Source organism: Micromesistius poutassou (assembly GCF_964030765.1).
Source record: "Micromesistius poutassou genome assembly, chromosome: 19".
In the NCBI taxonomy this organism is placed as follows: domain Eukaryota; kingdom Metazoa; phylum Chordata; class Actinopteri; order Gadiformes; family Gadidae; genus Micromesistius; species Micromesistius poutassou.
Genome location: NC_140289.1, coordinates 8,546,519 through 8,573,478, shown reverse-complemented (window position 1 = coordinate 8,573,478; position 26,960 = coordinate 8,546,519). Strand labels below are relative to the sequence as shown.

Genomic DNA, 26,960 nt, shown 5'->3' with positions numbered 1-26,960 from the left:
CATTGGATTTCAGAAGGCTGCTCGTAAACGCTTTATTGGTTTGAAATACAGTTTCCCACATCTGGGCCATGTTATTTCTTTGCACAGTGTAAAACAAATAACCCCTTGGGACTAAATTGTCCTGAAACATGTCACTGTGCACGCCATATTAGCATGTTAGTGACTATGTCTTGGTCGTCTTGCTGATGATCTGTTCTGAGTTATCTGTTGTGTAAATAATATAAATAAAAGGCACAGGGTTTATCGCTTTCAGCTTCTTCGCATTCCTCGCATTCTAAATTAATCAGCCCCAGTGCTTTGTAGAATATGTTTGCAAATTATATATTTAAACTGTATTCATTGGACTTCAATTAAATCTTCAGCTATAAGTGTGAACGTGGCTCGCCTCGCCGTGTTCATTCTCTGCGACAGCAGTGCACATGATCCGGCCTGTTTGTACACACGTGCACGTGGAGCGCTCAGGCACACTGGCACGGCTATAAAAGATGCAGTCCTGTTCCCCTGAGGTCATAGTCACAGGCAGTTTTTACTGGCTGACGTTTGTTTTCCCTGGACATCTTCGTCACTTGGGCCCTCTTGTTTTAAATTACACGCTTGTGTGTGTGCTTTTTTTGTGCTGCAACGTGCAGACAATGGTTCTGCTGAAGATGCCAGCGTTCTTTCTCTGTTCTCCGTGGGGAGAAGTAAAAGGCAATGTGGTGTTTTCAGTGACCAAAAAAAAGTCTGATTTCACTTTACGTCGACATCCTATGAAAGCTGATTGCTAAATGTGACTTATTTACAAGTGTGTGTGTGTGTGTGTGTGTGCGCACGCAGGAGGTGTGGTCGTGTTGGATGGAGCTGCTGCAGTACCTGGAGATGGAGCAGAGCTGGCTGGGCACCCTGGAGACCAACCTCCAGACCACCGAGGACCTCCCAGAGAGCACCGAAGCTGTCAACCAAGCTCTGGAGGTTGGTTGACACACACACACACACTGTAGGGACTTTATGTGTGCAGAAAGTGTCTGACACTCAATAAAGAACAGACTGTCCTACACACAAATGTGGTACTCTTGCGCATAGTTGCGACCCTGAGTTGAATTCCCTTGCCCCTTTTTATTGTGAACGAACGTGGCATGTCAGTGGCAGACTTCTCCTTGTTCCGCGTTGCTCTATCTGCGGAGGGCCCGCAGCCTTGCTGTCACAATCGCTCTCATCACCTAGCCCTCGACACTACGCTCCTCTCCTCCCCCTGCGCCTTCACTTGGGCTATTTCTTTACTTCCTCGTGCTCTTGCTTTGTCTCTCCCACTCTCTCACTCTTTGTGTGTGTTTCTTGCCTTGTGGCCACTGCATGTCTCCGTCTGATTTAGGACCCATGTCTATTTTATGACCCTGCATAAACAATTACTATCTTCTGACGGGAACAGAGTCTCTCCCTCGCTCTCTCCCCACCTCTCTCTTTCACCCCCTCTCTCTCTCTCTCTCCCCACCCCTCTCTCTCCCCCTCCCTCTCTCTTTTACCCTCACTCAATTGTGATTTGTGTGTTGGTTGGCTCCTGTCAAAGCCTTTCTGTTCTCTCGCCTTTAAAGGATTGCCAGTTTGGGTCCCTTCGTTATTTAAAGTTGTTAAAGTTATTGGCTAAGGAGCATTGTTCTGCCTGTGATCGTGTTCCTATCCGCTTGTCTTTCCACATTCACATAACATTTTTTTGGACGGTTCTTGTCAATTTTGTACCTTTTTGGCTCGACTCACAGAGAGGTTACCGAAACAGTGAGGTTTGTATATAAGTTGTGCTATGGACCTTGTTGCATGTCACTACAATGTGTGTTTCAGTGTGTATTAGTCACGTATTAACCTGTCCTCTCCTTCCCCTTATGTTATGTTATAAAGTCATTTTATTTTTGGTTTGTTTATATTTAATATTTTTTTATTTTTGTTTGTCTCTATCTCGCTCTGTCTCTCTGTCTCTCTCTCTGTCTCTTTGTTTCTGTCTCCATCTCTTTGTCAATATATCTCTTTCTCTTGCTCCTGATTTTTTCATTATGCTGTTCTCTCACTCTGTGAGAGAACAATGACACACTGTCATTATTTCTCTCTCTCCATCTCTGTCTCTCTTTCTCTCTTCCTGTCCGTCTCTCTCTCCGTCTGTCTGCCATTCTCTCTCTCTCTCTCTCTCTCTCTCTCTCTCTCTCTCTCTCTCTCTCTCTCTCTCTCTCTCTCCCCCCCTCCATTTCTCTGTGTCTCTCGCCCAGTCCCTGGAGGGCGTGCTGCGCCACCCCGGGGACAACCGGAGTCAGATCAGGGAGCTGGGGCAGACGCTGATAGACGGGGGCATCCTGGACGAGCTCATTAGTGAGAAGCTTGAAGCCTTTAACTCTCGCTACGACCGGCTCAGCCAGCAGGTCAGACCCCGCCTGTGTGTGTGTGTGTGTGTGTGTGTGTGTGTGTGTGTGTGTGTGTGTGTGTGTGTGTGTGTGTGTGTGTGTGTGTGTGTGTGTGTGTGTGTGTGTGTGTGTGTGTGCGCGCGCGCCTTGGCGTCTATGCATCCGTGTCCCTATGTCTCTGTAACTCCCATCTATGTGTTTCTTTCTCTTCTTTGTGACTCTGTGTCTCTGTTTTTGTGTAGGACTGTTTATTAGGGCATATTAACATTTACGAATATAGCATATTGTTTTTGTTTTGTGTATTTCTGTTCGCTAATGTGCTTGGTGTCAGTAAAATGTGTAACGTTGTACATGATGATATTTTAACGTAATTTTCCATGGAGCTGACCTTTCGATAGTACAAACCATGGTGTTTCGACGGTAATGATGCGGAAAAGTGCTGCTCGTTTGTTCTTTTGAGTGGTAATAAAATTAGACCTGCTTGGACATGCTGCATTAAAAGTAACACATTTTTTATCGTGGGCTATTCTAAAGTGTCTCCCTCCGTCACTCAGACTCATACTCACGGTATTTTTGAGTTTGTGTATGGGCTTCTGCTGTGTTAGGTGGGCGGGGGGGGTGTTTTAGCACTGTTAACGCCCGGCGTCCTCATTGCATTGCATAACATTCATTAAGCTCACTCTTCTGCCCAAAGCCACTTACCATAAGGGCATTAAGCCGTGAGAATACAACCCAAAACAGTGCCTCATTCATGCAAGTGCATAAAATAAGCAAATTGCTCCACGTGCTCCATTACAGCAACAAGAAAAAAACGACTATTCTAACAGTGTTGACCTTGTCCTGGCCCCCCTGCAGGCGACAAGCCGTCAACTGGGCCTGGAGCAGCAGCTGCAGACCCTACAGGACAACGAGCAGGCCCTGCAGGAGCTGCAGGAGGCCCTGGGCCAGCTGGACCACACGCTGACCTCCTACCTCACCGACCGGCTGGACGCCTTCCAGCTCCCGCAGGAGGCACAGGTACCCCCGATACACGTACAGACACCGCTGCATGTGCTGGCTACTGATTTGAAAACTAAAGGTACTTGTGTACACCTGATACATGTATAGACACCGGTGTGTGAGCTGGGTACTGATTTGAATTCAGATGGTACGCAGGTACACCTGATACACGTATAGACACCGCTGTGTGAGCTGGGTACTGATTTGAGTGCTCGGGTACACTTGATACACGTATAGACACCGGTGTGTGAGCTGGAAAAGGTACTCAGGTACCCCTGATGCACGTTTAGGAACGTTTGTGAATATGGAAAGGCAGTCATGGGGGTCAATAAGGTCAGCATTGAGACAGACAGACAGACAGACAAACAGACAGCTACGAAATGTATGAACACACAGACGCACACACACAGATACACAGACCCACACGTACACACCGGGCCTCACCGCTCCTCTCCGTGGGTCTGGGCGCAGAGCATCGGCGTGGAGATCGCGGCCCACGAGGCCACGGTGGAGGACATGAAGAGGAGGAACGTGGCCAACATGCCCCCCGCTGCCACAGACGGCAAGGCGGCCCGGAGTGGCACCATGCTGGAGCAGCTGCAGGTACACACACCGACCAGCACCCCTCTCTGGTGGCCGCCCCCCGCTACTGCAGGCTGGGTTCAACCTGTTCAGAGGATGTTTGTTTGGATTCATTCTTAGATGTAGACGTAGATTTTTTTTTCAGTTTTTTTGCTTGCCATAAATCTTTATCATTCCTTTTTGTAGTTTGTATTCCAATTCTATTTTCTCATTGACGTGTGTGTGTGTGGCTCACAGAGGAAGCTAAGGGAGATCTCCACCAAGTACCAGCTCTTCCAGAAGCCGGCCAACTTCGAGCAGCGCATGCTGGACTGCAAGCGGGTGCTGGACGGGGCGCAGGCCGAGCTCCACATCCTGGACGCCCCCGACCCCGACCCAGAGACCCTCCAGGCCCACCTCAACGGCTGCATGGTGAGAGAGAGAGAGAGAGAGAGAGAGAGAGAGAGAGAGAGAGAGAGAGAGAGAGAGAGAGAGAGAGAGAGAGAGAGAGAGAGAGAGAGAGAGAGAGAGAGAGAGAGAGAGAGAGAGAGAGAGAGAGAGAGAGAGAGAGAGAGAGAGAGAGAGAGAGAGAGAGACTCTTCCATGTCAATGTTTCCATTTTCCTGGCATTTTAAGTCTTACACACACTAACACAAAGTAGTACGGAACAGAAGGCATAGTGTTTTGTTGACAACACGTTGATCAGAATACACACACACACACACACAATGCCTTCAGCTTCACTTTTCCATTTGTGTGTGTGCTTGCGTGTAGAAACTGTACAAGCTGCTGAGCGAGGTGAAGCTGGAGGTGGAGACGGTGATCAAGACGGGCCGGCAGATCGTGCAGAAGCAGCAGACGGAGAACCCCAAGTCCATGGACGAGCAGCTGACGGCCCTGAAGCTGCTGTACAACGACCTGGGGGCCCAGGTACGCAGTCGCTAGGGCCCCGCTTCAGCTCCCCACTCCAATCTCAACCTCCGTCTCTATGTTGAGTGGATGTGATCTGAGGCTTCTTAACCTTCAATGTTTTAATCATGTCTTCCCGTAATTTTTTTTTTTTTTTTTTTTTTTTCTATAGTTTTTTCAATGGTGATGAAAAAAAAAAAAAGATGAATAATCCTGCACATCTTCCATGATGTGTTTCACAAGACACCTTGTAAAAGGAGCTTTGTTATCTCAGTGTTCCTCTACTGGTTCAAGTGGTTAACTCAGATATCTATATCTATATATTTAAATGTTTATTAAATGTGCATTACACCGCTAAATAACATTAATGACACTGCAAATACAAGGGCTTTCATCAGTTGGCCATAGGCTCAGTGTCATTCATGTTGTGTTGCGTGTCCTCCTCTGGCCAGGTGACGGAGGGCAAGCAGGACCTGGAGAAGGCCCTGTCGCTGTCCCAGAAGTTCCACAAGGAGAGCGCCGCCCTGCAGGCCTGGCTGAGCAGCCACGACACCCAGCTGCAGCAGAAGAACAGCTCGGGAGACATGCCCGCCGAGATAGACGCAGAGGTCGCCTGGGCTAACGTGAGTACTGTGTGTGTGTTTGTATGTGTGTGTGTGTGTGTTGGTTTCTTTGATTGTTTGTTTGTGTGTGTGTGTGTGTGTGTGTGTTCTTTGTTTGTTTGTGTGTGTGTGTTTTATGTTCTCTGATTGTATCTGATTGTGTGTGGTGTGTGTTTATGGTGTGCGGTTCTGTTAGATCGTCTGCCTCAACATGTGTGTTTGAATGTGTGTGTCCTTCTGTTTGTTTGTGTGTGTGTGTGTGTGACTGTATTGGCTGACGTACTCGCCCCTCTCCCCCCAGGGCCTGCTGAAGGAGACGGAGCGGCGCAAGGCGGAGCTGGGCGTGCTGACGGAGGCGGCGGGCGGGTTGCAGACCCTGGTGGAGGGCAGCGGGGCCCGGCTGGACCAGGAGCTGTGCGGCCTCAACGAGAGCTGGGGCCGCGTGCGCACCTGGACCGAGGACTGGCTCAGCGCCGTGCTGGTGAGGGAGCTCCACATCCACAACGTTTATGTATAATGAAAAGTAAAGGGAATACAGGCCCCTGACTATATGGACGTTGCTCATTTCCGCATTTATTTAAAATGTTTATGTAAAATGAAAATTAATGAGAGAATAAATGGCCCTGATTATATGGACGGCCCCTTATGAATAAAGAAAAGTATACTTGTCAATGTTTTATTATAAATATGCCTTACGGATGCAGTAGACCTGACCTTCAACGGTTGTGCTTGACGTTTCTCTTGTCTCGCTTTTTTTCCCCACTCGGATCAGAGCCACCAGAACGAAGTGGAGATCTTCGACGAGAACCTGGCCCACATCAGCACCTGGCTGTACCAGACGCAGATCCACCTGGACGAGGCCGAGAGACTGCCCTCCGCAGACCGAGAGAGAGTGATCAAGGTAGCAACAGGCAATCCTTCAGGTTCATATTCACACTATGCTTTGATTAGAATGCTAAGGCCCTTCATGGGTGGAGTGAAATGTCAAATTGTCAAAGATCGTTACACTGTAAAGAAAGTTTAGTTGTTGTTTTCACACAAAACAAAAATGAAATATCATAACACATCAAATTTAGCATTAAAAAGAGGCAGTAAGCCATATCCGACATCATGTTGTTGATGCTACATAGTCGTAACACACACTCCGTGTGTGTGTGTGTGTGTGTGTCCCTGTGTGTGTGCGTGTCTGTGGGTGTGTGTCTGTCCCTGTGTGTGTGTGTGTGCTCAGCGCATGCTGGAGGAGCTGGCGGAGCTGCGTCTGCGTGTGGACAGCGTCCGGGAGCAGGCGGTCATCCTGATGAGCAGCAGGGGGCCGGCCTGCCGCGACGTGGTGGAGCCCAAGCTGGCCGAGCTCAACCGCAACTTCGACAAGGTCTCCCAGCACATCCAGACGGCCCAGGTACACACGCAGTCACGCCTCGGTGTGGGTTAAACCTGCGCTATGTTAGCACCCTCTAGTGGCTTAGGTTGTACCAGAATAAACCAGCGTTAAATGATCACTAGAGAAACATTCCCTGGATGGATGACCTTTGTAAATTGTTGCGTTTTACTCTTGAGAAACGTTTGAGTTCATATTTATTTTTTATGGAGTAAATAGCTGCAGTAGAAAATGTAAGTTGTCGTCGTCCACTATTTACTAGAAGTAATTCATTTAGCAGACACTTTTATTCAAGGCAATATCCACATTTGGCTTCTTGCTCAACAATGCCTGCAGGTAAGCGATAAGAAAACACATACTTTACTATTCCCAGACAGATAATGTGTGCTAGGTAGACCAAATCAAAACCAATCAGCTGCGACCCTAACCCTAACTCTAACCCAAACACCAAACTACCGGACTTCCCCTCCACGTCATTTATGTATGTGTGTGTGTGTGTGTGTGTGTGTGTGTGTAACAGATGATGAGCAGTCTGGAGAGCAGCGGTGTTGAGATGATGATGCTGCAGTCATCTCAGCAGGTAACGGTTAAACCAAAAGTGCCACAGATTGAAATACCTAAACCTCATCTATTCATACCATCACATCCGCCATCTTAAGTACATTTACTATTTAGTCACTCACAACTCAATAACAATGCAATGCCTGCAACACAATCCTTTGAAATGCAATCCTCTTTGCGAACACAAACAGAGCGAGATCGATCGTTTGGCTGTTTGCAACCTGTATACTCTAGAAACAACAAAGGGTTTTAATTAATATTTAATTTAATAACTAGGGATGGGAATTTTAAGAAATTTCCTTGATCGATCATTGATAAGATTAACGATCATTTAACGATTTAATCGTTATTTTTCTATTGGCTATATTAAAAATTCCCGTTGGTAGAAAATACAAAATGCAGCAGGTATTCAGTAAGGCCTATGCGGCTCTTGTAAAAGCCGAACAATGTGCTCTTAAACACAGGAAACAATTAAAATAAAAAATTTGTATTACAGAACTTATCGCATACAAGCCAGTTTAAGTGAAAATAATAATCAATGTAGGCCTATGCAGCACTCGTAAAAGCCGAACAATGAGCCTATGGCAACGTCTTGGCTGTTCCGTTCTCACACTATGCAACACAACCGCCTTTTGATCGTTAAAAATATCACGTCATCGACAAAATTCTTAACAATCAATAACCAATCATTGATTGATCATGCACATCCCTATTAATAACGCTGTCGATGTTATCAGCAGAAGCAGCAGATCATCCAGAGCCAGCAGAGCAGGGTGGAGGTCCAGAGCTCCAGCCAGACCCAGGTCTCCTCCGGGGGCCCCGGGGGGTCAGAGGGCCCCAGCGAGGTGCTGCACCTCCAGGCCCAGCTCCAGGACAGCCTGCTGGCCCTGCAACGGCACCAGGAGCCCGCTCAACTCCTGGATGACGACAAGGTTCCCCCAGTTCACTGTGTTTAATATCCATTATCGCCTTGGAATCACTCTCCTCAAAGTGTCAGTCATCCCTCTGTTTCAGCCGGAATCCCAACACTATGAGTTTGGGCTGCATCCCCGCATTCACACACACCGGGCGATATACTACTACTACTATACTAAGTGTCCGAGAAGATTAACCCTGTCTCGGGTCAACCAGAGCTCCACACATCCACACACACCCACACACACCTCGCCACCGCCGCCGCCGTACTTTCAGGCACCTCGGCGTCACCTAAAGACCGTTACCTTACCAGTTGGATTCAGAGGAACCTTCACGTAGTGCTTTGGGTTATATTAATAAGTGACATAATAGCATGGATTACTATTTTCACGATCGTATAAGACATAGTACCACGTTTAAAGCACGTTTTTTGGTTCAATTGCTCTTTAACATCACTGCGAATAAATAGATATATAATATTGTGCTTAAAAAATACTATTCTATACTTTTACAGTAATTTTCATAGCAAAAGCCTCTACAGATGGGCTGTTAAGTATTATAAAATGGGTGGCTTAAATCAAGCGATCTGATTGGTTCCCAACTATTGTATATTGAGTGTATACACACAGCTATGATGCCCGTTCAGTTTACAGAGTTCAGTATCAATCCGCGCCTAACTTGAACTGTTGTTTATTTATATTTAAAAGCAATAGCATAGTTCACTGAAGCCTAAAAATATGTTGATTGCTGGAGAGGGTGGAAATGTTGTGAAGCAATAGGCACACGGTGAGTGAACTCTCGCCTTCTCTCTGAAGGACACTGCAGTGTGTTGCATGGCAACCGCCGTACACTTTGCAGGCAGTCAGGAGGGACTACTTTTTTGTATTTGTTAAAAAAATGCTTTTCCGACTTTCTCGTTTTTTCAAAATTGAGGGTGTCTATGACTTTCATTTCGCCATACTTACGTAATCGTTTTATAAAAGCAATAGATCACTTCAGTCAGCGGTATGTATGTTCTCATTATACCACAGTTAAGGGGGTCGCCATCGCTCCGCTGCGCGTCGGGACGGGCAGCGCCCCTTAACTCTGGTATAATGAGAACATACCACAGCCTGTCGTGATCTATTGCTTAATTATACTTTATCTGAAACAGAGCGGCTGTTATGCAAGGCTTTGAGTTTACATTGAGTCAGGGGAAATAGTTGAGTGTTTTCCTGTTTGCTGAAGGCTTCTCTAATAGGCTAATAACTACAATAATAGCAATGAGTCGAGGAAATATTGCTTGACACACTCCGCATAGTGTCGTGTTTGCTCTTTTATCTACAATACACCGTTTTATGAGTGTGTGTATGTGAAGCACCAGCAGCTGTAGAGGCTGTATAAACGATAAGCGTAGCTTTGACTGGCCATCCCAAGGCCTAGGAAGTCTGTGAGAGTGTACAGATTTATCAGTGTTTGTTGTTTGCCACACTCACACACACACACACACACACACACACACACACACACACACACACACACACACACACACACACACACACACACACACACGCTCGCACTCAAGAACACTGGATGTGTGCATAGGAATGAAAGGGCCGACCAATCCAACACAAGGTCATTGTGACGGCCAGGAAGCTAGTTTGGCTTTCTTGTATCCTTGGTAAACTTGAAGCAGGGCTTGTTGTGTGCATTGTTGGTGACTTACATTTGATACAGTCCACCGCACGTGGAAGGTTTACCAAACGGTGGGCGATCCGCACTTTGGTTGGCTCGTCGTCGTCATCGTCAAACAACAACAACAACCACCACCGATCAGAAGCTTTCTCTTTGACCTCTGAACTCCCCCCCCTCACCCCCCACCAGATGGACGAGGAGAAGGCCGGTGTGGAGGAGCTGCTCCGTCGCGGCGAGGAGGTGCTGGAGCACGCGTCGGACGAGACCCAGCGGGAGGAGCTGAGGCTGCTGCTCCTCCGGCTGCAGAGCCAGTACTCTGCTCAGAGGGTGAGAGAGACACACACACACACACACACACACACACACACACACACACACACACACACACACACACACACACACACACACACACACACACACACACACACACACACACACACACACACAGTCCTCTCACAAACGGAGGCCTTTAATACGGATGCAGGGTATAGGGATCAGTTGTGTATTTTAATGTATTTGTTTATAATTATTTGGATTTTTATTCATTATACAGTAGAAAGATGTGATTTGTGGTGGTCAGTTGTACCATCTACTCATTTGTAGATGAATTGTTGGTGTGTGTGTGTGTGTGTGTGTGTGCGTGTGTGTGTGTGTGTGTGTGTGTGTTCTAGGAGCGGAGAGTCCTGCAGGTCAAACAGGTGGACACCTCTGTGGAGTCGTCTTCCTCATACAGCTACACGGAACACAGCAGTGACATGTCTGCCGAGGTACGTGTGTGTGTGGCATCCCGCAAATGAAACGTTGTTTTTTCAAGCCTTGTTCAAAAGTCCAGATTAATATACATAATCCAATCATGTATTTCCATTTGGACGAGACCAATGTCAATATTCATTTTTCATTTGGCCCTCAATCACGTCTTTGTGTGATTGCTTTCTTCCCTGTGACTCTGTTGTCTTACCCCTGGGCGGCCACCAGATGTCGCCAGTGGAGCGCCCGGCTCCCGCTGGCCCCTCGGCCTCCGACTACCTGCTGGACATCAACAAGGTGCTGCTGGCCATGGCCGACAGCGAGCTGCTGCTCAACTCTCAGGAGCTCAGCGGGAGCAACTACGAGGACTTCTCCACCCAGGAGGACACGCTGAGGGTGGGGGGAGGCTGCTTACGTTGTACATCACCAAATCGCTTATTTAATAATAAGCGATTTTCTTATTATTATGCAGTACACTTATTCTAGACTAAAATAATGCACTACAATGTAATTGCTGTTTTCCCTTTCTAATTGAACATAATTCTTTCTTTGTTTCTTATTTCTTTCATTTTCCTGTCTGTCTGTCTGTCTGTCTGTCTGTCTGTCTGTCTGTCTGTCTGTCTGTCTGTCTGTCTGTCTGTCTGTCTGTCTGTCTCTCTCTCTCTCTCTCTCTCTCTCTCTCTCTCTCTCTCTCTCTCTCTCTCTCTCTCTCTCTCTCTCTCTCTCTCTCCCTCTCCCATCTTTGCCCTATAGAACATAAAGGACGGTCTGGATCAGCTGGGCGAGCGAGTGGCCAGCCTCCACGAGCGCCAGCCGGACGCCATCGAGGACGCGAGCCCCGGCGAGGTGGCCCAGATCGGGGACGCCCTCACCCAGCTCAACGCCGAGTGGGACCGCCTGAACCGCGTGTACAACCACCGCAAGGGGTGGGTACACACGCACGCATGCACGCACGCACGCACACACGCACGCATGCACGCACGCACGCATGCACGCACGCATGCACGCACGCACGCACACGCTGCCACTGATCTACAGAGTTTGATTCATTTTTTATTCAATATTGATTTGGTTAGGGCTATTTCAGTTGCAATATCAATATTGCCGGGATTTGAAAGAGATTATTCAATAAATAATGCTGTTCTTTCTACAAGAAACCCTCTAAACTGGTGAATTATTAAACATTTTCATGTTTGCATTAAGAATTTACCCCAAAGGCTCAATTTATAGTGCAAGTTTTGCTCGGAGGCTGGCCTCAGGAGACATAACAGGGTCAAACCTTAGAGCATTCACAGGAAGAGGCATACTTTAAAGGCAGTAGGCCTTGTAGCGAACCTGGTTCCAATCGCCATTCGTGTGTGTTTTTGTGCTGGTGAATGCACGCGGGTGTCTTCACCGTCAACACTAAATGCCGGCTGCCAGTCCGTCAAGAATCTTCCACTGATAAGATGGTTAGGAAGACGATCTGACCTCCGATACTGTCGATCTCACACACACACACACACACACACACATACTCCCCCTAAGCACACGCATACACACGTGTACACCTACCTACACGCACACACACGCACCGCCTCATCGACCTTGATTACTATCAAAACAGTTCCTTGGGCACACACGCGAAAAACAAACAGCTCAGACTTCCCCATTATTTCCTATTTTTCCTGTCTGTTTGGCATTCAAAAGCTTGTGGTTGGCCTTGTTTGTGAGGAACACCACTCCTTTCTTTTCCACAAACAAAGGAGTTTGTTTTCCACATACAAAGTGTTTGTCGAACTTGCCCATGATGATGATAATGCCATCAGAAACAGAGATGTCTGTTGCTGCTTGGCAACAGAAGTCTAGGGAGTTGATATTTAATGAGTGTGTTACAGTTATAGCCACTTCTGCATCTCCTTCGGGGATCCTTGTGATTGAAACAATAATGGACGTCGCTGAAGTACTCAGGCGCTGGCGTTAAAACGAATGGATTGTGAAGATGAGTGGGTAAATTGTGTTTGACTGATTTGAGTCAACAGGAAATGAGTTGGCACAGCTGTGATGCCAGTGTGCTTTTTATGTGTTTGCTCAAAGTGAGAAAATGGGAAAGTAAAAGCGCTACTAGGTCACGATCACCCCAACCCCTGGATGTGTTGAGCATGTATTTAAGTGTTCATAGCCAAGTGTGAAAAAACCCCTCCAAAACAACACATTAAACCACGCTTTAGTTTTTCTATTTCATTTTGTGTGAGAAAAAACCTTTTGTTGTCAAAAGAGAGTAACAATCCGCAGATGGTATCAGTTATATTATAGCTGCAGCTGGTTCATCGGCAGGTGCGAAATTGCATTTTATTATATTCATTGATTATATATCAACTTCAAACGTGCAGTATGTTATCTTTCCATGGTTCTGACACTGCTATAAGCTACACGGACATCCCACGGAACATGCATACTAATACATCAAACGGCATAATGCCACACAGACATGTTTCATGTTTCATTAATCAAAGCTGACGGTTTGCGGCCTCCCTCGAGCCCCCCTAGATGCTTTACCGGAGGAATCAGGTCAATTGGGCTGCTTATTTTTTGGAGGAGCGTTCTGTGATGAGTGTGGTTGTGCCGTCCCGTGGGCTGCAGGGGCTTCGATCGGGCCGTGGAGGAGTGGCGCCAGTTCCACTGCGACCTGAACGACCTCAGCCAGTGGCTCAGGGACACGGAGGGCCTGATGGCTGAGGGCTCGGGGCCCAACGGACAGCTGGACCTGGACACGGCCGCGCTACACCAGCAGGTGTGTGTGTGTGTGTGTGTGTGTGTGTGTGTGTGTGTGTGTGTGTGTGTGTGTGTGTGTGTGTGTGTGTGTGTGTGTGTGTGTGTGTTAAATGCATGGGTATATACATGCAGACCTGTGTTTTTTGGTTTACACCAAAATGATCTTATTTTAGATTTTTTGGATTCTAGGTGAAAACGGGATATAATCGAATGCTAAAAGTCTCCATTGAGGTTAAAGTACTAAAGGTTTTTTTTTCAGATGCTAGGCCGGCAATGCCTTTCAAGTCCAAACGTTCAATCCAGGAAGGACACACCTTATTTATTCATTCATTTGTGAACCAAATAACGTTTTCCCCCACACTATAAATGCGTCACAGTAATGCGTCGTCTCTCCGTGATTAAAGCCAGCCGCAGGCAAGAGATGTGGGATAATTGGATTTTCCTCCCAAGGAAAGCAAGACAATGGCACGATATTTCATGTAATAACCAAACAGCATGCAAATCCAGCCGGTTGATTTATAGAGCACAGCGTGGAGGGAGAGGTAGAAACGTTGCAATGCAGAGCGATGCAGGTGGGGGGGTGGGTTAAAGCATACTTATTTATTTCTCCTCTCGTGTTATTAAATGACCCGGTCTCGAGTCAACTTGAGTTTTAATGAATCCCTGAAATAATCAATGACAGTGGGAACGACCGCCGTGCAATGTAGGAAAACACTAGCCTGGAGACCATTCTTATCACGTGACTGCACATTCTGTTTGGCTGCACAGATTAGTCGGGACATCATGCCGCTCACAGCCACTTCCAGAGATGACAATGTAATCGGGGCCGATCAGGGACTGTGTCATAGTTGATGACGTAAACTGGGCCAATCAGGGGCCACGTCGTATTTGATGGCCGCTAGGGTTGGGCGATGTCTAAATTGGCAGTTGACCATGTTTACAGTAAAACATCACGATGGCTGATGACATTGTTCTTTCTTGTAAAGAAAAGAAAAAAAAAAGTAGCTTCCACTTAAGAAGAGTTGAAACAATGGCGTTGGTTGATAAAAGGGTAGGCCTACTACTTCGCTTTTATGGCAATTTTTGGGATTTAGACCTGATGAGAGTGGACAGCCAAGGGACACGACTGACGTGTGCAAGATCTGCTCATGTGTGATCCGTGCAAGAGACAGGCAGACGACCGATCTACATGACCACTTTATGCGCCTCGCAGAAGTTAATAGATAACTGATGATGAACAAAATATCACAGAGCATAGAGCAAGATTGTGAACGTTTACAATGTCTCATGTCAATTTACAATCTGGTGCTCATGTGTGATCCGCGCAAAAGACGACCAATCTACATGACAACTGTTGCGTGTGCGGCATGCAGAAGTTAATAGAAATGATGATAAACAAAATATCACAGAGCATAGAGCAGGATTGTGAACGTTTACAATGTCTCACATCAATTTACAATCTGCAAAATGTGTATGCATTGGCCGACTAACTTTTTTCAGTTAGGATATTGATGGTGCGCGCCTCCTATTTGCAACAGAATTTGTTTAAGATATAAAACCATTTAATTTAACACACACACACTAAAACATATTTTCGTTTTTAAATAAATATTTGGAAACGACAATTCATGTTTTCCGCAGTGTGCCTCTCTGGCATTGAGCGGGTCTACAGGATCGCACTCTGCACAACCCAGTCAGTAAAAAAGTGAATGGTCACGTACGCCTCCGTAGTCAACGCTAGTTTGGCGACATGGCACTGTGTAATCAGCCTCGAGAAATGCGATCAGATCGCGGAAGTCACGTTGCTGGCATAGACTACCATATTTAAAATAGAATGCATATGCATTAGTTATATTCTTCATTTAATTTACCTAGCAATCCCTGCAACGTTTTTAAGTATAACTATAGAAGAAACTAGGAGGATAAGTGTGTGTCTGACGGGGGTGGGGGGGGAGGTGGCATCACGATGGTGGCTCTCCATCGTGATGTCGGTCAGGACGATGACATCGTCCATCGGCACAACCCTAATGGCCTCTGCTGGCAAAACAGTAATGGCGTCTCCCCAAGTGACAAGCGGTAACGTCAGCATTAGTACAGTATACTCGGCCATAAGTGCGGTTATTGCAGAAGTAGACTCGATAAAAACTATTAAACGAGTATGCAACGGCAGAGTTTCTCTGCAGAAAAATATGTTTTTGCGCTTCTGAGCAACCCACCATGAAGGCATCGCATGTATTGTTTAGCTGATTGGGTGAAGGAGTTTGTCTGTCAAGGCAAGGACTCCCACCCACTGAAATTGATGTGATCCACTGGGCCGTGTAGCGAGACAGAGTGTGAGGTCATCAGGATGGTCTCCAGGCCGGGAAAACTCTTGAGTTCATTACTCCAGCTACGAGCTACTAGTGTCTCGTTAGAGAGAGAGAGAGAGGTCAAGATTAAGATTAAGCGGTTGGAAATTGATGGACCAATTATTTGACCCACCCTGGGGTAGCGTGGTGCTCAATTCTCAGTTCTTTATGACTGGGGCTTGGCGGGAAGAAGATTTGGCGGCTAGTATGCTGATTGGCCACAACTCAGGGCGACTGGTCAGGGGGGAGACTTTTGATGGAAGGAGAGAGCCGAGCCCAGGGACCCGGCCCTGAGCAAATGAGCTGACACGTCTATTTGATCGTTTGATTTCCTCCCCCTCTTAACTTTCTGGTTGACGTGTGTGTGTGTGTGTGTGTGTGTGTGTGTGTGTGTGTGTGTGTCTTTATATATCTCCCTCTCTCTTTCTCCATTTCTCTCGCTCACTCACTCTCTGACTTTCACTCTCTCTCCCTGTCTCCGGGTTTGTGTGTGTGTGTGTGTGTGTGTGTGTGTCCCTCCCTCAATCTGTGTTGCAGGAGCTGGAGGAGGGCCTCGCCAGCCACCAGCCTGACCTGGCGGTGCTGTGCCGCACGGGGGAGCACATCATCGGGCAGCTGTCGGCCCCGGACGGGCCCCTGCTGCAGGACAAGCTGGAGGTCCTGGGCCAGCGCTGGAGGGCAGTCAGCCGCCAGGTGCTGGAGCGGAGGAGAAGGTATGCATTGGTGCATACACACTCTCTCCATCGCTCACTCATTCACACACAAACACATATTATCACACGTCATTATCACAGCGATCCCTCATTGGAGAAATGTGTTGACTTCCTGAGTTAATTGGGTGTTTAGGTATTTTAGGATTATAAAGTTCTGCTCTGCCTTGTTTACTACCTAACCAGCTAACTAACTACACTCAACATGCAACTGCAATATAATATCCAATGTAAATAATGTAAATGTTGTGGAATGAGGTTACATAAGCTGTTTTCACATATGTCCTCCGTCTTTTCTCCGTATTTGTGGATCAGGAGGTTCGACCGTGACGGTCATTCACACTTATTCACACTTGATTCCCGATATGCGCACATCGGTGTCACTCAGTCATCAGTAGAATCTCTGGCTGGTTTAGGGGGGCGGGCTTGCAAGGGGTGGGATATGAAGTAGGGTCTCGGTTTGTTTTGGTTTGGCCGCAGACAGCGCAGAGGCAGAACGGGCAGAACTCATCGCGATCATGTTAAATGTTGCTGCAGCGATGCATCATTTATTCCATTGCATCCACAACATCCGCATTGATCGATGAAAGATTGGAGAATGAGTTAGAGACAAAGAGAAGAAACGACAAACAAGAAATTCTTCACGAATGATGGAGGAAGAGTGTCTTTTTTGGCTTAATTTCACATCAAACAACAAACACTGGGACAAATGTGGTTGATATCTGTGTTTAACTGAGAAAACAGGGAGTGGAAGGACGGGACCCTATAATGTTCAGCTAACTGTTGTCAATAATAATTGTTACAAGAGTTAGCGCATGTGTGTGTGCGAGAATGGCAGTGTGTGTGTGAGTGAGTGGACGAGCGAGGAGAGCGAGCGGTAGCGTGTATAGGTTTAGTGAAGTAATGAACGAGTCCGGTTGTGTCTGTGCAAACGTGTACTGTAAAGTTAGTGAAACTAAGAATAAAGTACCCAGCCTGTCAAGAATCGGCGGCCGCTTCATTCAGACCATATTCAAACCTAAGCAGACCCACTGTCGGTCAAAGTGAAGGGTTGTACCCCCGAGAGAACATCGGTGCTGGAGGGAACGTCTTCCCTGTGCTCTTCGACTACGGTCTGGGAGCCGACAGCAGGAAAGGTGTAACATAATATTAAAAACATTTTCTATATACGCGTGCAGCTGTGAACTCATGTATTATAATTTATTGTATGATGTGTACTTTGAGGGTTACGATAAGACCTATCATTTAGCCTTCACCACGAATGACTCTGAAAAGCAGTGCCACATTTAAATATTTTTTAAACCATTCAGCGAACAAACAAAACAGGCAACAGGCTGATTATCGATTAGGGTGCGGGTGCCATTCAATGACATGCAAACATAGACCGAAGCGTCATCAACACGCCCACTCAACTGATGTGAAATGCCGACGTTCTACTGCTCATTCACATAAAAGGTAATTAACATTTCCGCCGGCTAAAATACTACCTCAGGGGTAGTCTTTTTTCAGGAGGTCCGACGTCAGGATATGTCACATATACGGCCCATCGAGAGAATAGTGGGAGGATAGACGGTTGTACGTCCATATATGAAAGCAGCTTCAGTGATCCGTGTGTGTGTGTGTGTGTGTGTGTGTGTGTGTGTGCAGGTTGGCTGAGGGTGACTCAGGCGCTCTGGCGGAGCTGGTGAGGAGGAGCGGGGAACTCTCCCATTGGCTGCACGAGGCTGAGCATGCGGCCGCCTCACTCCCTGACGGGGCCGCCACGGACAGAAACCTCCAAGAGCTCAAGGTACCCGTCCTCCTCCATCTGCCCAGCCTCTCCACCACCCCACATCAATGTCTCTCCTTATTCTTCTTGTGGTCGGCCCTCAGTGACAGGCTTTTCCAACCTGTACTGTTGGAACTGAAAGAAAGCGGGATTTCTATTATTTATTTCTTATTTATATTTCATGATTTTTTTGGATCAAAAGCCCTTCTGCTCTCTGAATGCAGATCAGATCAGGTGTGTTGACCGTCCAAACACATAAGAATTTGAAAACACAGTCAAAAACATTAATGAAGGATAAAAAGACATAAAAAAGGCATTTATAATACATTTGAACCTCTTTCACTCTATTCCATTCTCTTACATCTCTGTTGTTGTTTCCGTTTCTCCACGTCCTCCCTTGATTCTCTGGTGTCTCTTTTTCATAACAAGTCCTCGGCTTTGAAGACTGAATCCTCCCTTCAGTGCCTCGCTGCTTCTTCCCTTCCACTCCAGGCCCTGGCTGAGGAGATGGACGCGCAGAACGAGAGCCTGGCCTGGCTCAACAAGCAGGGCCCTCCGATCCTGGCCAATCCCAGCATGGGCCCCCAGGAGAGGGACATGCACGTGGCCAAGCTGAGGGCCATCAACCTCAGCTGGAGCAAGGTGGGTGGCGGGGAAAGGCCTGTGCGGTCCATAAAGCCCCTCGTGGACTCTGGACCGACGGTGTGTGGAGTTGTTTGTGGTGGTGTTGAAAGGATTACTCTGTTTTGTTCCGTCCACCGTCTCCTCTCAGGTGACCCGTGATTTGATGGACAAGGCCGGGGAGGTGGAGACTAACATGCAAGGCCACGCCGTCTTCCAGGACCGCATGAACCGCCTGACGGACTGGGTCCAGGTCACGCACCAGACCATCTCGGCCCGAGGCGTCAGCCCCGTCCAGGCACAGGTACCCCCCCCTCCCCCCCCTCCTCTTTGCCGGTTGACTGGAAGCAGCCAGCGGGGGCTTGCTCACACACAAACACCAAGAACTCCCAACTCTTGGAATGTTGCAGACTTTAAACATTGTTTGTGATTTATTATGCAGCACCTTCAACGCAAGCCTTGTGTCTGCTGTCTCGTTTGAAAACACACAAACACACACGCACGCATGCATAACGTACACGCACACATGCACGTGCACACACATTAGAGACACAAGATGAACATGCACCAACCGTGTGTGTGTGTGTGTGTGTGTGTGTGTGTGTGTGTGTGTGTGTGTGTGTGTGTGTGTGTGTGTGTGTGTGTGTGTGTGTGTGTGTGTGTGTCAGGAGCTGGAGACCTCTATGAAGGAGAGGAAGAGAGACCTGGAGGACCTGTTGGCTCGCTCCATAGAGCTGCAGCGGCGACAGCAGCTCCTGCCTCAAGAAAAGGTCCCCGTTGCCATAGGAACATAACTTGTCGATATGTAATGCAAATTTGTAGCGCATGATTCAAGCAATTCATTATAGTAATTGCTTTCTTTTCCTCTGGCAGATGTACCTTAATTAAGGATTCACTTTAAGCGAGTCGCTGCACAGGCTTTCATTAGACTCCCGCTCGTGGCTCTCTCCAGTAAAACACTTCCCCCTATGAATCAGAGAAAGGTTTTGCACACCTGTATCATAAATACAATGCGTGAGCTATTGTTTCATTTGGCCTTCTGCCATTGGCGGTCGGGCATAGAGTGGCAGTAAGCCCTGCCACTTACAGGGCATACTCTCACTCATTGGTTCCACAAAGGGATTGAGGTGAACGCGTGTGTTTTGAATGTTTCCCTGGAATGCACAGATCAAGGTGGAGCAGCTGGCCTCTGATTGGAAGGCTCTGGACGTGCGGCTGCGGGAGTCCCTCCAGGCCCCGCCTCCCAGCTCAGCGTGGATGCAGCATCATAGCTTGGTCCAGCACCAGCAGCTCGGTACGCCCTACTTCCTCCCCCACTTCCTGTTGAGTTGCGTGCAGAAAGCTAGAGTGTAGCTTAAAGGGCCCTATTTTGTCTAGCCTTGCCTTACAACGTCCCAGTATGTCTGTTCTAAACTTGAGAGGTGTCAGTGGTAGATAGTTTATGTTTTACTACAATGAGGTACATTGCAGTAATACCCATACGATAGATCAACCTGCCAGCCGACCCAATGGACCGTACCCACTGGTGGGCTGATCTATCCATCATCCATTTGGGGGTGACAAACACGCCCACGTGTAGATCCGATCCACATTCCTGCTGGTTCCTCTAACAGCAACTCAAACAAAGGCCCCTCGCACTCAGACATCCTGTGGTTATCAGCCCTGCATGGCTGACTTCCATGGCCTTTCTTATCTTACCCCTGTAGACCCATAGGAAATTAACTTGTCTAGCAAAGGCTCCCCCCCTCATGTAATGTGAATCAGGGCCATTTTGGACAATTTCCTGGGGAAACTTTTGGAAAATAACGTATTTCTTTTTATGTTGCCTGAATGACAAACATTCAATATCTTCAATGAAAAAAGGCAAAGCCTTTATCTCACACTCCAGAATAGTCTAAGATAGTTACAATTAAGTTATCTCTTTATTTTATGTGGGTATAAATAGCCCACATCAACTTCCAAACTTAAAAGGACAATCAAAATGTGTATAATAATATTTATTCCCATCCCCCCCTCAGTGTCCTCGGTCCCGTCGGCGGTGCAGATGGCCACGCTGGCGGGCGAGGGGCCCCGCCACCAGGCCCCGCCCCACAGTGTGGACACGGTGGCGCCCACCGACCTGAACGTGACGGCCACAGAGCTGGCCGACTGGCTGCTGCTCATCACCCAGATGCTCAAGTCCAACATTGTGACCGTGGGCGACACGGAGGAGATCCGGGCCACCATCCGTCGCCTGCAGGTGGGGGCCGGTGGTTGAGGGGGACGGACGGACGGGGGGGGGGGGGGGGGCAGGGGTGTTTCTGTTCTTTAAGGGGACACTTGAGTCATGAGGTTTTGTCAGTGAAATGTGAGGACACAAAGAAGTGTAGGAGTTCAAAACATACAGTATGCTTTTATCACGTGTGTGTGTGTGTGTTTGTGTGTGTGTGTGTCGTTGTGGGTGTGGTGGTGTGTGTGTGTGCTCACTGAATGCAAGTGTCAGGGTTAGGAATGCGAGTGTCTTGACCATGTGTGTGTTCGCTTTTTCAGTCGGCACAGTTGGAGTGGAGTTTTTCTTATTGAAACTTGAACCATCAAAGAAGTGCGTGTGTTAAATGTTCTAGAGGTCATCGTTATGTGTGCGTGTGCGTCTACCCTGCAGGTGACCAAGAGCGACCTGGAGCAGCGCCATCCCCAGCTGGAGGACATCTTCACCCTGGCACAGAACATCAAGAACAAGACCTCCAATCTGGATGTGCGCACGTCCATCACTGAGAAATGTATGAGCGCCTGCATTCACACCATCCTGCCAGCATGGGTCTTCTAGCGGGGGGTGGTTTATGATTGGCCGTACAGCTCAGTCTGGCCATCATTTCTTCCCTCTCTCTACTATTTTTGATTTGATTTAAAGTTGCCATGTAATTGGACTGGATTCCCAAACTGATTCAACCTCAAAGCAATTCTCAACTGTCTGTCTCAACTTTTCACTTTGTATTCATTATGCATGACTAGGTCTCTCTCTCTGACGCGCTCACTCGCTCGCGCGCTCTTACTATGTCTGTATATCTGTCTCTCGTTTCCTGTCACTTTCGTTCTTTCTGTGTCTATCTCCCTCTCTCTCACTGGCTCTGTCTCTCCTTTTTTCTCTGTCTGTCTGTCTATGTCAATATATCTGTCCCGTACTATCTCTGTCTCTTTGGCTTTTTCTGTGTCTATATCTTGTCTATCGTGCTCTTTTACTTACTTTGTCATACTATCTCTATCTCTCTCTCTCTTTCTCTCTTCTCTCTTCTCTCTTCTTTCTCTCTCTTTCTCTGTCTCTCTCTCCCCACCCAACCATAGTGGAGAAGGTGCGTAGCCAGTGGGATGGCACACAGCATGGTGTGGAGGCCAGGCTCCGGCAGCTGGACAACATGATTGGCCACAGCGACCAGTGGGAGGAGCAGAGACTGGAGGTGGCATCTGTGATTGGTCACAACGAGGGCCGCTACCACAGCCTGCTGCAGCACTCCAGGGAGTCACTGACCAAACAGCTGACCGACAATAAGGTCAGTGACCCAGTGGTCCAACTGTACCATAGATTTAGACTTCCTCATGGCTGTTATCTTATAAAATTACAAAATGTATGCATAAAAAATAACAACCCTACGCACTATATCCTAGTATGATTATTATATTATTATAAAAACATTCTTTTAACATTCAATAACATTCTTTAAAATGTGAATGGTAAATAGTTTATTCTAATTAAAGAGAGCTGTTCCTTTAGTTAGTATGAAAACAATGTTCAAATCTGTGGAGCGACATCAAGCCATATTAGTGTCTATGGAAGGAATTTGGTTTATTCGATTGTTGGGATGTGGGCAATAACGAAAAAAAATAATAGAATTGCATCAGCCTTGTCCTTTGGGGAGGATCGAATTACATTACACGCGTCCACAATTCATCCTAGCGGCTGCTAATAAACCCACATGAGTTTCCTGCTGGTCGTTCATCATGTTAAATTGTGAAGCCGTACTCAGCAAACTGCCAATTCTGCTTCATCACCGTTGGTGCCGGGTCGAAATGACAGCATCTGAACACTAGAGGGCAGCTGTGTTCATGAGAATACTTGATGTGCTCCGCATTGAGATTCCCGTACCTGCCACTCCTGGATAGTTAGACTTGTCATTTGTTGGAAGATATACGGCCTCCTATCTTCATTTGAGAACATCTTAAATCCTCAGAGATGAACTTTTTAAGGATTCGTCAGCCCAGCTGTCAAAGTTAAATTATGTTTTCAAGAGACGTGCAGGAAAAGATAAAGGTTAAATATATATCAGACTAGTGGTGCAATAAAGAAAGGCTAAAAAATTGTCTGGCATGCAGAAGATACTGAATTTAATTGAATTTCATTTGGTGGTCTCGTTACAAGAACATCAACATCCTCTGTGCCTAATTGGCCGTTCAGAAAGCAGATGACACGCAAGGCAATATAATAGGAATTACACAACAAGTCGTACAAAGGGAAACGCACACCGTGATCACTCTATGGCTGTCATCAGTGTCCTCTCTCAACGCTCTCTCTCTCTCTCTCTGTCTCTCTCTCTCTCTCTCTCTCTCAGGCCTTCCTGCAGGACCTGGGTCGAGGCCAGGCCAGCGTGGCAAGCTTCAACGATCTGTCCAATCAGCTACTCCGGGAGTATTCCATCGACGACACCAGGCGGATCAAAGAGGTCGCGGACAAACACAACGCTGCCTGGAACGGCATCAACAACAGGTTGGTCAGGAAGAGACACACAAACCGATACAGGCGCGCACACACACACACACACACACATACACATACATACATACATACATACATAACACCACACATACACCACACATACATACATACATAACACCACACATACACCACACATACATACATACATACACCACATACCACACCACACACAAACACACACACGCACACACACTACAGCTATGTGTATTGTAATAGATGGGATCCATCATGACTCTGGTTCCGCTGGGTGTTCTGGTGGACAGGGCGAGCGACCGGCAGGCCCAGCTGGACTGTGAGCTGAAGGGCCTGCAGGGGTCCCTCCGCGAGCTGGAGGCCTTCCTCAAGTGGCTCCAGGAGGCGGAGACCACCGTCAACGTCCTGGCCGACGCCTCGCAGAGGGAGGAGCTGTCCCAGGACCCCGCCCACCTGAAGGAGCTCAGGGCCCAGCACGAGGTAGGCGGACGATCCCGCGGCTCAGGAGCCTGTGTGTGTGTGTGTGTGTGTGTGTGTGTGTGTGTGTGTGTGTGTGTGTGTGTGTGTGTGTGTGTGTGTGTGTGTGTGTGTGTGTGTGTGTGTGTGTGTGAGACAGGTGCTAGCTAATAACCTGCGTGTCGTCCTTCATTAGCACATGCTTTGTTTTGAAGACAAGCAGTTTAGCGGGTTGGCGCACAATTAAAGAGGCTCAAGTGCACCAGAGCACATCAACATGCGTGTGTATGTGCACACGTGGTCTCCTATCCACGGCTGCCAGGAAGCTGTTGATTCCCCCTGGTGCCTCTCACTGATTTGGAATTCTGTGTGTGTGTGTGTGTGTGTGTGTGTGTGTGTGTGTGTGTGTGTGTGTGTGTGTGTGTGTGTGTGTGTGTGTGTGTGTGTGTGTGTGTGTGTGTGTGTGTGTCGTCGTTGTCTTCTGTCCTTTTTAAGCTGGCTTGTCATTTGCACAGTGCTCACTCACCCACGGGACCCGTTGGCACACATTATCCTTTCCTTGTACGGGACATTTTGATCCAAAACGTCGAGGTACGCTCATCCCTTCGTCACAGTCCGCTGCTGCTGAAAGGGCCCCCCCCCCCCCCCCGCCCTTTCATCCCTTCCTCCCTACCGCCCAGAACCCCGCAGACAAATCTCCGGTATCCATCTTGTGTGGATGACACACTCGGCCGGGCAGCTCTGTATTTCTTCGGGGTGTTGATGCGGCATCGACCCGACCTTTGTCGGATCCGCACGCCCAACGCCTCGTGGACACGGGGGACCGGCGGGGTGGGGACATTTTGTGTCCTCACATGAATATGAAAGGTCTTGTGTTGTGAGTGCATTCACCCTTTTTTGCCCTCGGGGCAAAAAAAAAAAGAATAGGGAAAAAAAAGCATTGTTAGCTGTGCCTTTTTTCCGGGACCACGACGGTACGACGAGTGTCTCTCAGAAGCGTTACGGGTGAAGTGAGATTTCGGTAAAGCTGACATAATGGACTCTTGATTAACTGTCTACAGTGATTCTTTTGGTAAACGACTGTGTATTGTGGCGACGCTGCAATCACAAGTGCTCAAAGGAGACACGCCGCATGCTAATGTGTAGTGGTGTCTGCCAAGTCCTCCGTAGACGTCTGCTTGGTTGTCTTTAATACTTTACAAACCAAAACAACCCTTTTGTCAAGCAAAGTAAGATTGTTTCGGAAGAGGCCAAGAGTTGCAAATGGGATCCATTATCAATGTGTCTGCCGGCGCGCGCGCGCTGTGCGGTCGTGAGCTTTGGGCGGCGGCTGCGTGGGTTAACGCTGCAGCAGCGGCCCCTGTGATGTGGACTGACCCACTCAGACCCCAGCCTGCGGAAACCACATCTCAAATAAGCTGCGCACATGCACACACTCACTATGCATATAGCAACACACTATGCACACACACACACACGCCCACACTCTTAAGCCTGCAGACAATGTAAATGGTGCGATGAAAAATGCATAGCGGTATGTCTAGGCCTGGGGACGATGTACGGCTATGATGTAATGCTATGATGTAATGCTATGATGACACCAAACAGCCATGGAAGGTATGGCTGCATACTTTTACACTACTGGCCCAACACGGTGCCAGTCACTGTATTGACTCATAATGGAGAGTTGTATCCAGTTAGGCCTTGTTTAAACACTGCACTTTACCCATCTCATCAGCCCATCAATGCTGTGTGTGTGTGTGTTAGGGCTTTGACTCCAAACTTTGTTATTCAAATATAATTTGAATAATTTAAATTAAAAAAATATATAATATTCAAACTAATATTAGGCAGCCTTTAATATTCAAACCTTTTATGGACATTATTTTTTGTAAACGGGACGTAGACCGACTCATTTCATGGATTCCTGTGAGACCAGGTTGCCTTAATTACATCTGTCGCATATTTAAGGTGAAAACTAAATGTCAAGGGAAAGAGGCGGTGGTTGCAAAAAGTATTTTGATCGCTTATTAAGTTCACTCGTTGCTTATAATGGTTTATTCGTTTCCCAGTATCATTTCCTTAATTTAGAAGACAGTTTTGTTCAGAGTTTTTGAAATTATTGGAAGCGAGTCGAGCTGACCTTGCCTGCTGTACCCACGGCCCAAAATAAAGAACAGCCGAGAAAATATCCTTAATTCAAACATGCTGTTTCATTTGGCCTCAATTGGCTATGGATGCGAACTTGGAATGAACATGTGCAACAGGGCTGGTTGGTAAAGGTTACTGTACAGTGGCGGAGACTGCAAGAGCTGAAACATCACTACGGTAGAGCTAAGAAGGTTCTACAAACGCTTCAGACCAACCTTACCAACGAACGACGTACGAAAGAGATTCGTAGCAAAGAACGTTTCGGGAAACACGCAAAATGTTAAGTTAAGGCAAGCCTACTATCGAGTTCACTCACCGTGTGCCTAATGATTTACATTAACATTAACATTTAACATTTCCACCCTCTCCATCAATCAACTTATTTTTAGGCTTCAGTGAACTATGCTATTGCTTTTCTAAATAAATAAACAGTTAAAGTTAGGCGCAGCGTGATACAGAACTCTCCAAACTCATAGCTGTTATGTATATGCCCATTATACAGTCAGGAACAGTTAGGAACCAATCAGATCGCTTGATTTAAACCACTCGTTTTATAATTATACATATTTGAATATATTCTAATATAAATATTAATAAACAAACGAAATTCGAATATGATTTTTGGGCAAAAGTCAAAGCCCTAGTGTCTGTGTGTGTGTGTGTGTGTGCGCGAGGACCAAGTAAACACAGATTCATTCCCATTTCGGTAAGCTGTGTGGA

At 47.3% G+C, this 26,960-nt stretch overlaps 1 protein-coding gene across 4 annotated transcripts in view; it reads left to right on the top strand.

The window, feature by feature from the left end:
- The window catches only part of utrn (utrophin), a 169,168-nt gene that overhangs the window by 47,552 nt on the left and 94,656 nt on the right, over nucleotides 1–26,960 (top strand). For 3 of the 4 annotated variants that reach the window (XM_084483728.1, XM_084483730.1, XM_084483731.1), the window contains 28 exons: nucleotides 817–951; nucleotides 2,235–2,384; nucleotides 3,222–3,383; nucleotides 3,837–3,968; nucleotides 4,185–4,358; nucleotides 4,701–4,856; nucleotides 5,288–5,458; nucleotides 5,739–5,918; nucleotides 6,210–6,338; nucleotides 6,666–6,836; nucleotides 7,336–7,395; nucleotides 8,114–8,308; nucleotides 10,155–10,292; nucleotides 10,637–10,732; nucleotides 10,941–11,108; nucleotides 11,466–11,638; nucleotides 13,335–13,485; nucleotides 16,352–16,527; nucleotides 18,172–18,313; nucleotides 18,785–18,934; nucleotides 19,065–19,217; nucleotides 19,582–19,683; nucleotides 20,081–20,207; nucleotides 20,932–21,152; nucleotides 21,555–21,672; nucleotides 22,235–22,440; nucleotides 23,497–23,651; nucleotides 23,924–24,113. In XM_084483728.1, the coding sequence (XP_084339854.1) occupies nucleotides 817–951; nucleotides 2,235–2,384; nucleotides 3,222–3,383; nucleotides 3,837–3,968; nucleotides 4,185–4,358; nucleotides 4,701–4,856; nucleotides 5,288–5,458; nucleotides 5,739–5,918; nucleotides 6,210–6,338; nucleotides 6,666–6,836; nucleotides 7,336–7,395; nucleotides 8,114–8,308; nucleotides 10,155–10,292; nucleotides 10,637–10,732; nucleotides 10,941–11,108; nucleotides 11,466–11,638; nucleotides 13,335–13,485; nucleotides 16,352–16,527; nucleotides 18,172–18,313; nucleotides 18,785–18,934; nucleotides 19,065–19,217; nucleotides 19,582–19,683; nucleotides 20,081–20,207; nucleotides 20,932–21,152; nucleotides 21,555–21,672; nucleotides 22,235–22,440; nucleotides 23,497–23,651; nucleotides 23,924–24,113 (4,281 nt within the window). The remainder of the gene's footprint in view (nucleotides 1–816; nucleotides 952–2,234; nucleotides 2,385–3,221; nucleotides 3,384–3,836; nucleotides 3,969–4,184; nucleotides 4,359–4,700; nucleotides 4,857–5,287; nucleotides 5,459–5,738; nucleotides 5,919–6,209; nucleotides 6,339–6,665; nucleotides 6,837–7,335; nucleotides 7,396–8,113; nucleotides 8,309–10,154; nucleotides 10,293–10,636; nucleotides 10,733–10,940; nucleotides 11,109–11,465; nucleotides 11,639–13,334; nucleotides 13,486–16,351; nucleotides 16,528–18,171; nucleotides 18,314–18,784; nucleotides 18,935–19,064; nucleotides 19,218–19,581; nucleotides 19,684–20,080; nucleotides 20,208–20,931; nucleotides 21,153–21,554; nucleotides 21,673–22,234; nucleotides 22,441–23,496; nucleotides 23,652–23,923; nucleotides 24,114–26,960) is intronic. The other variant, XM_084483729.1, reaches the window with a different exon arrangement.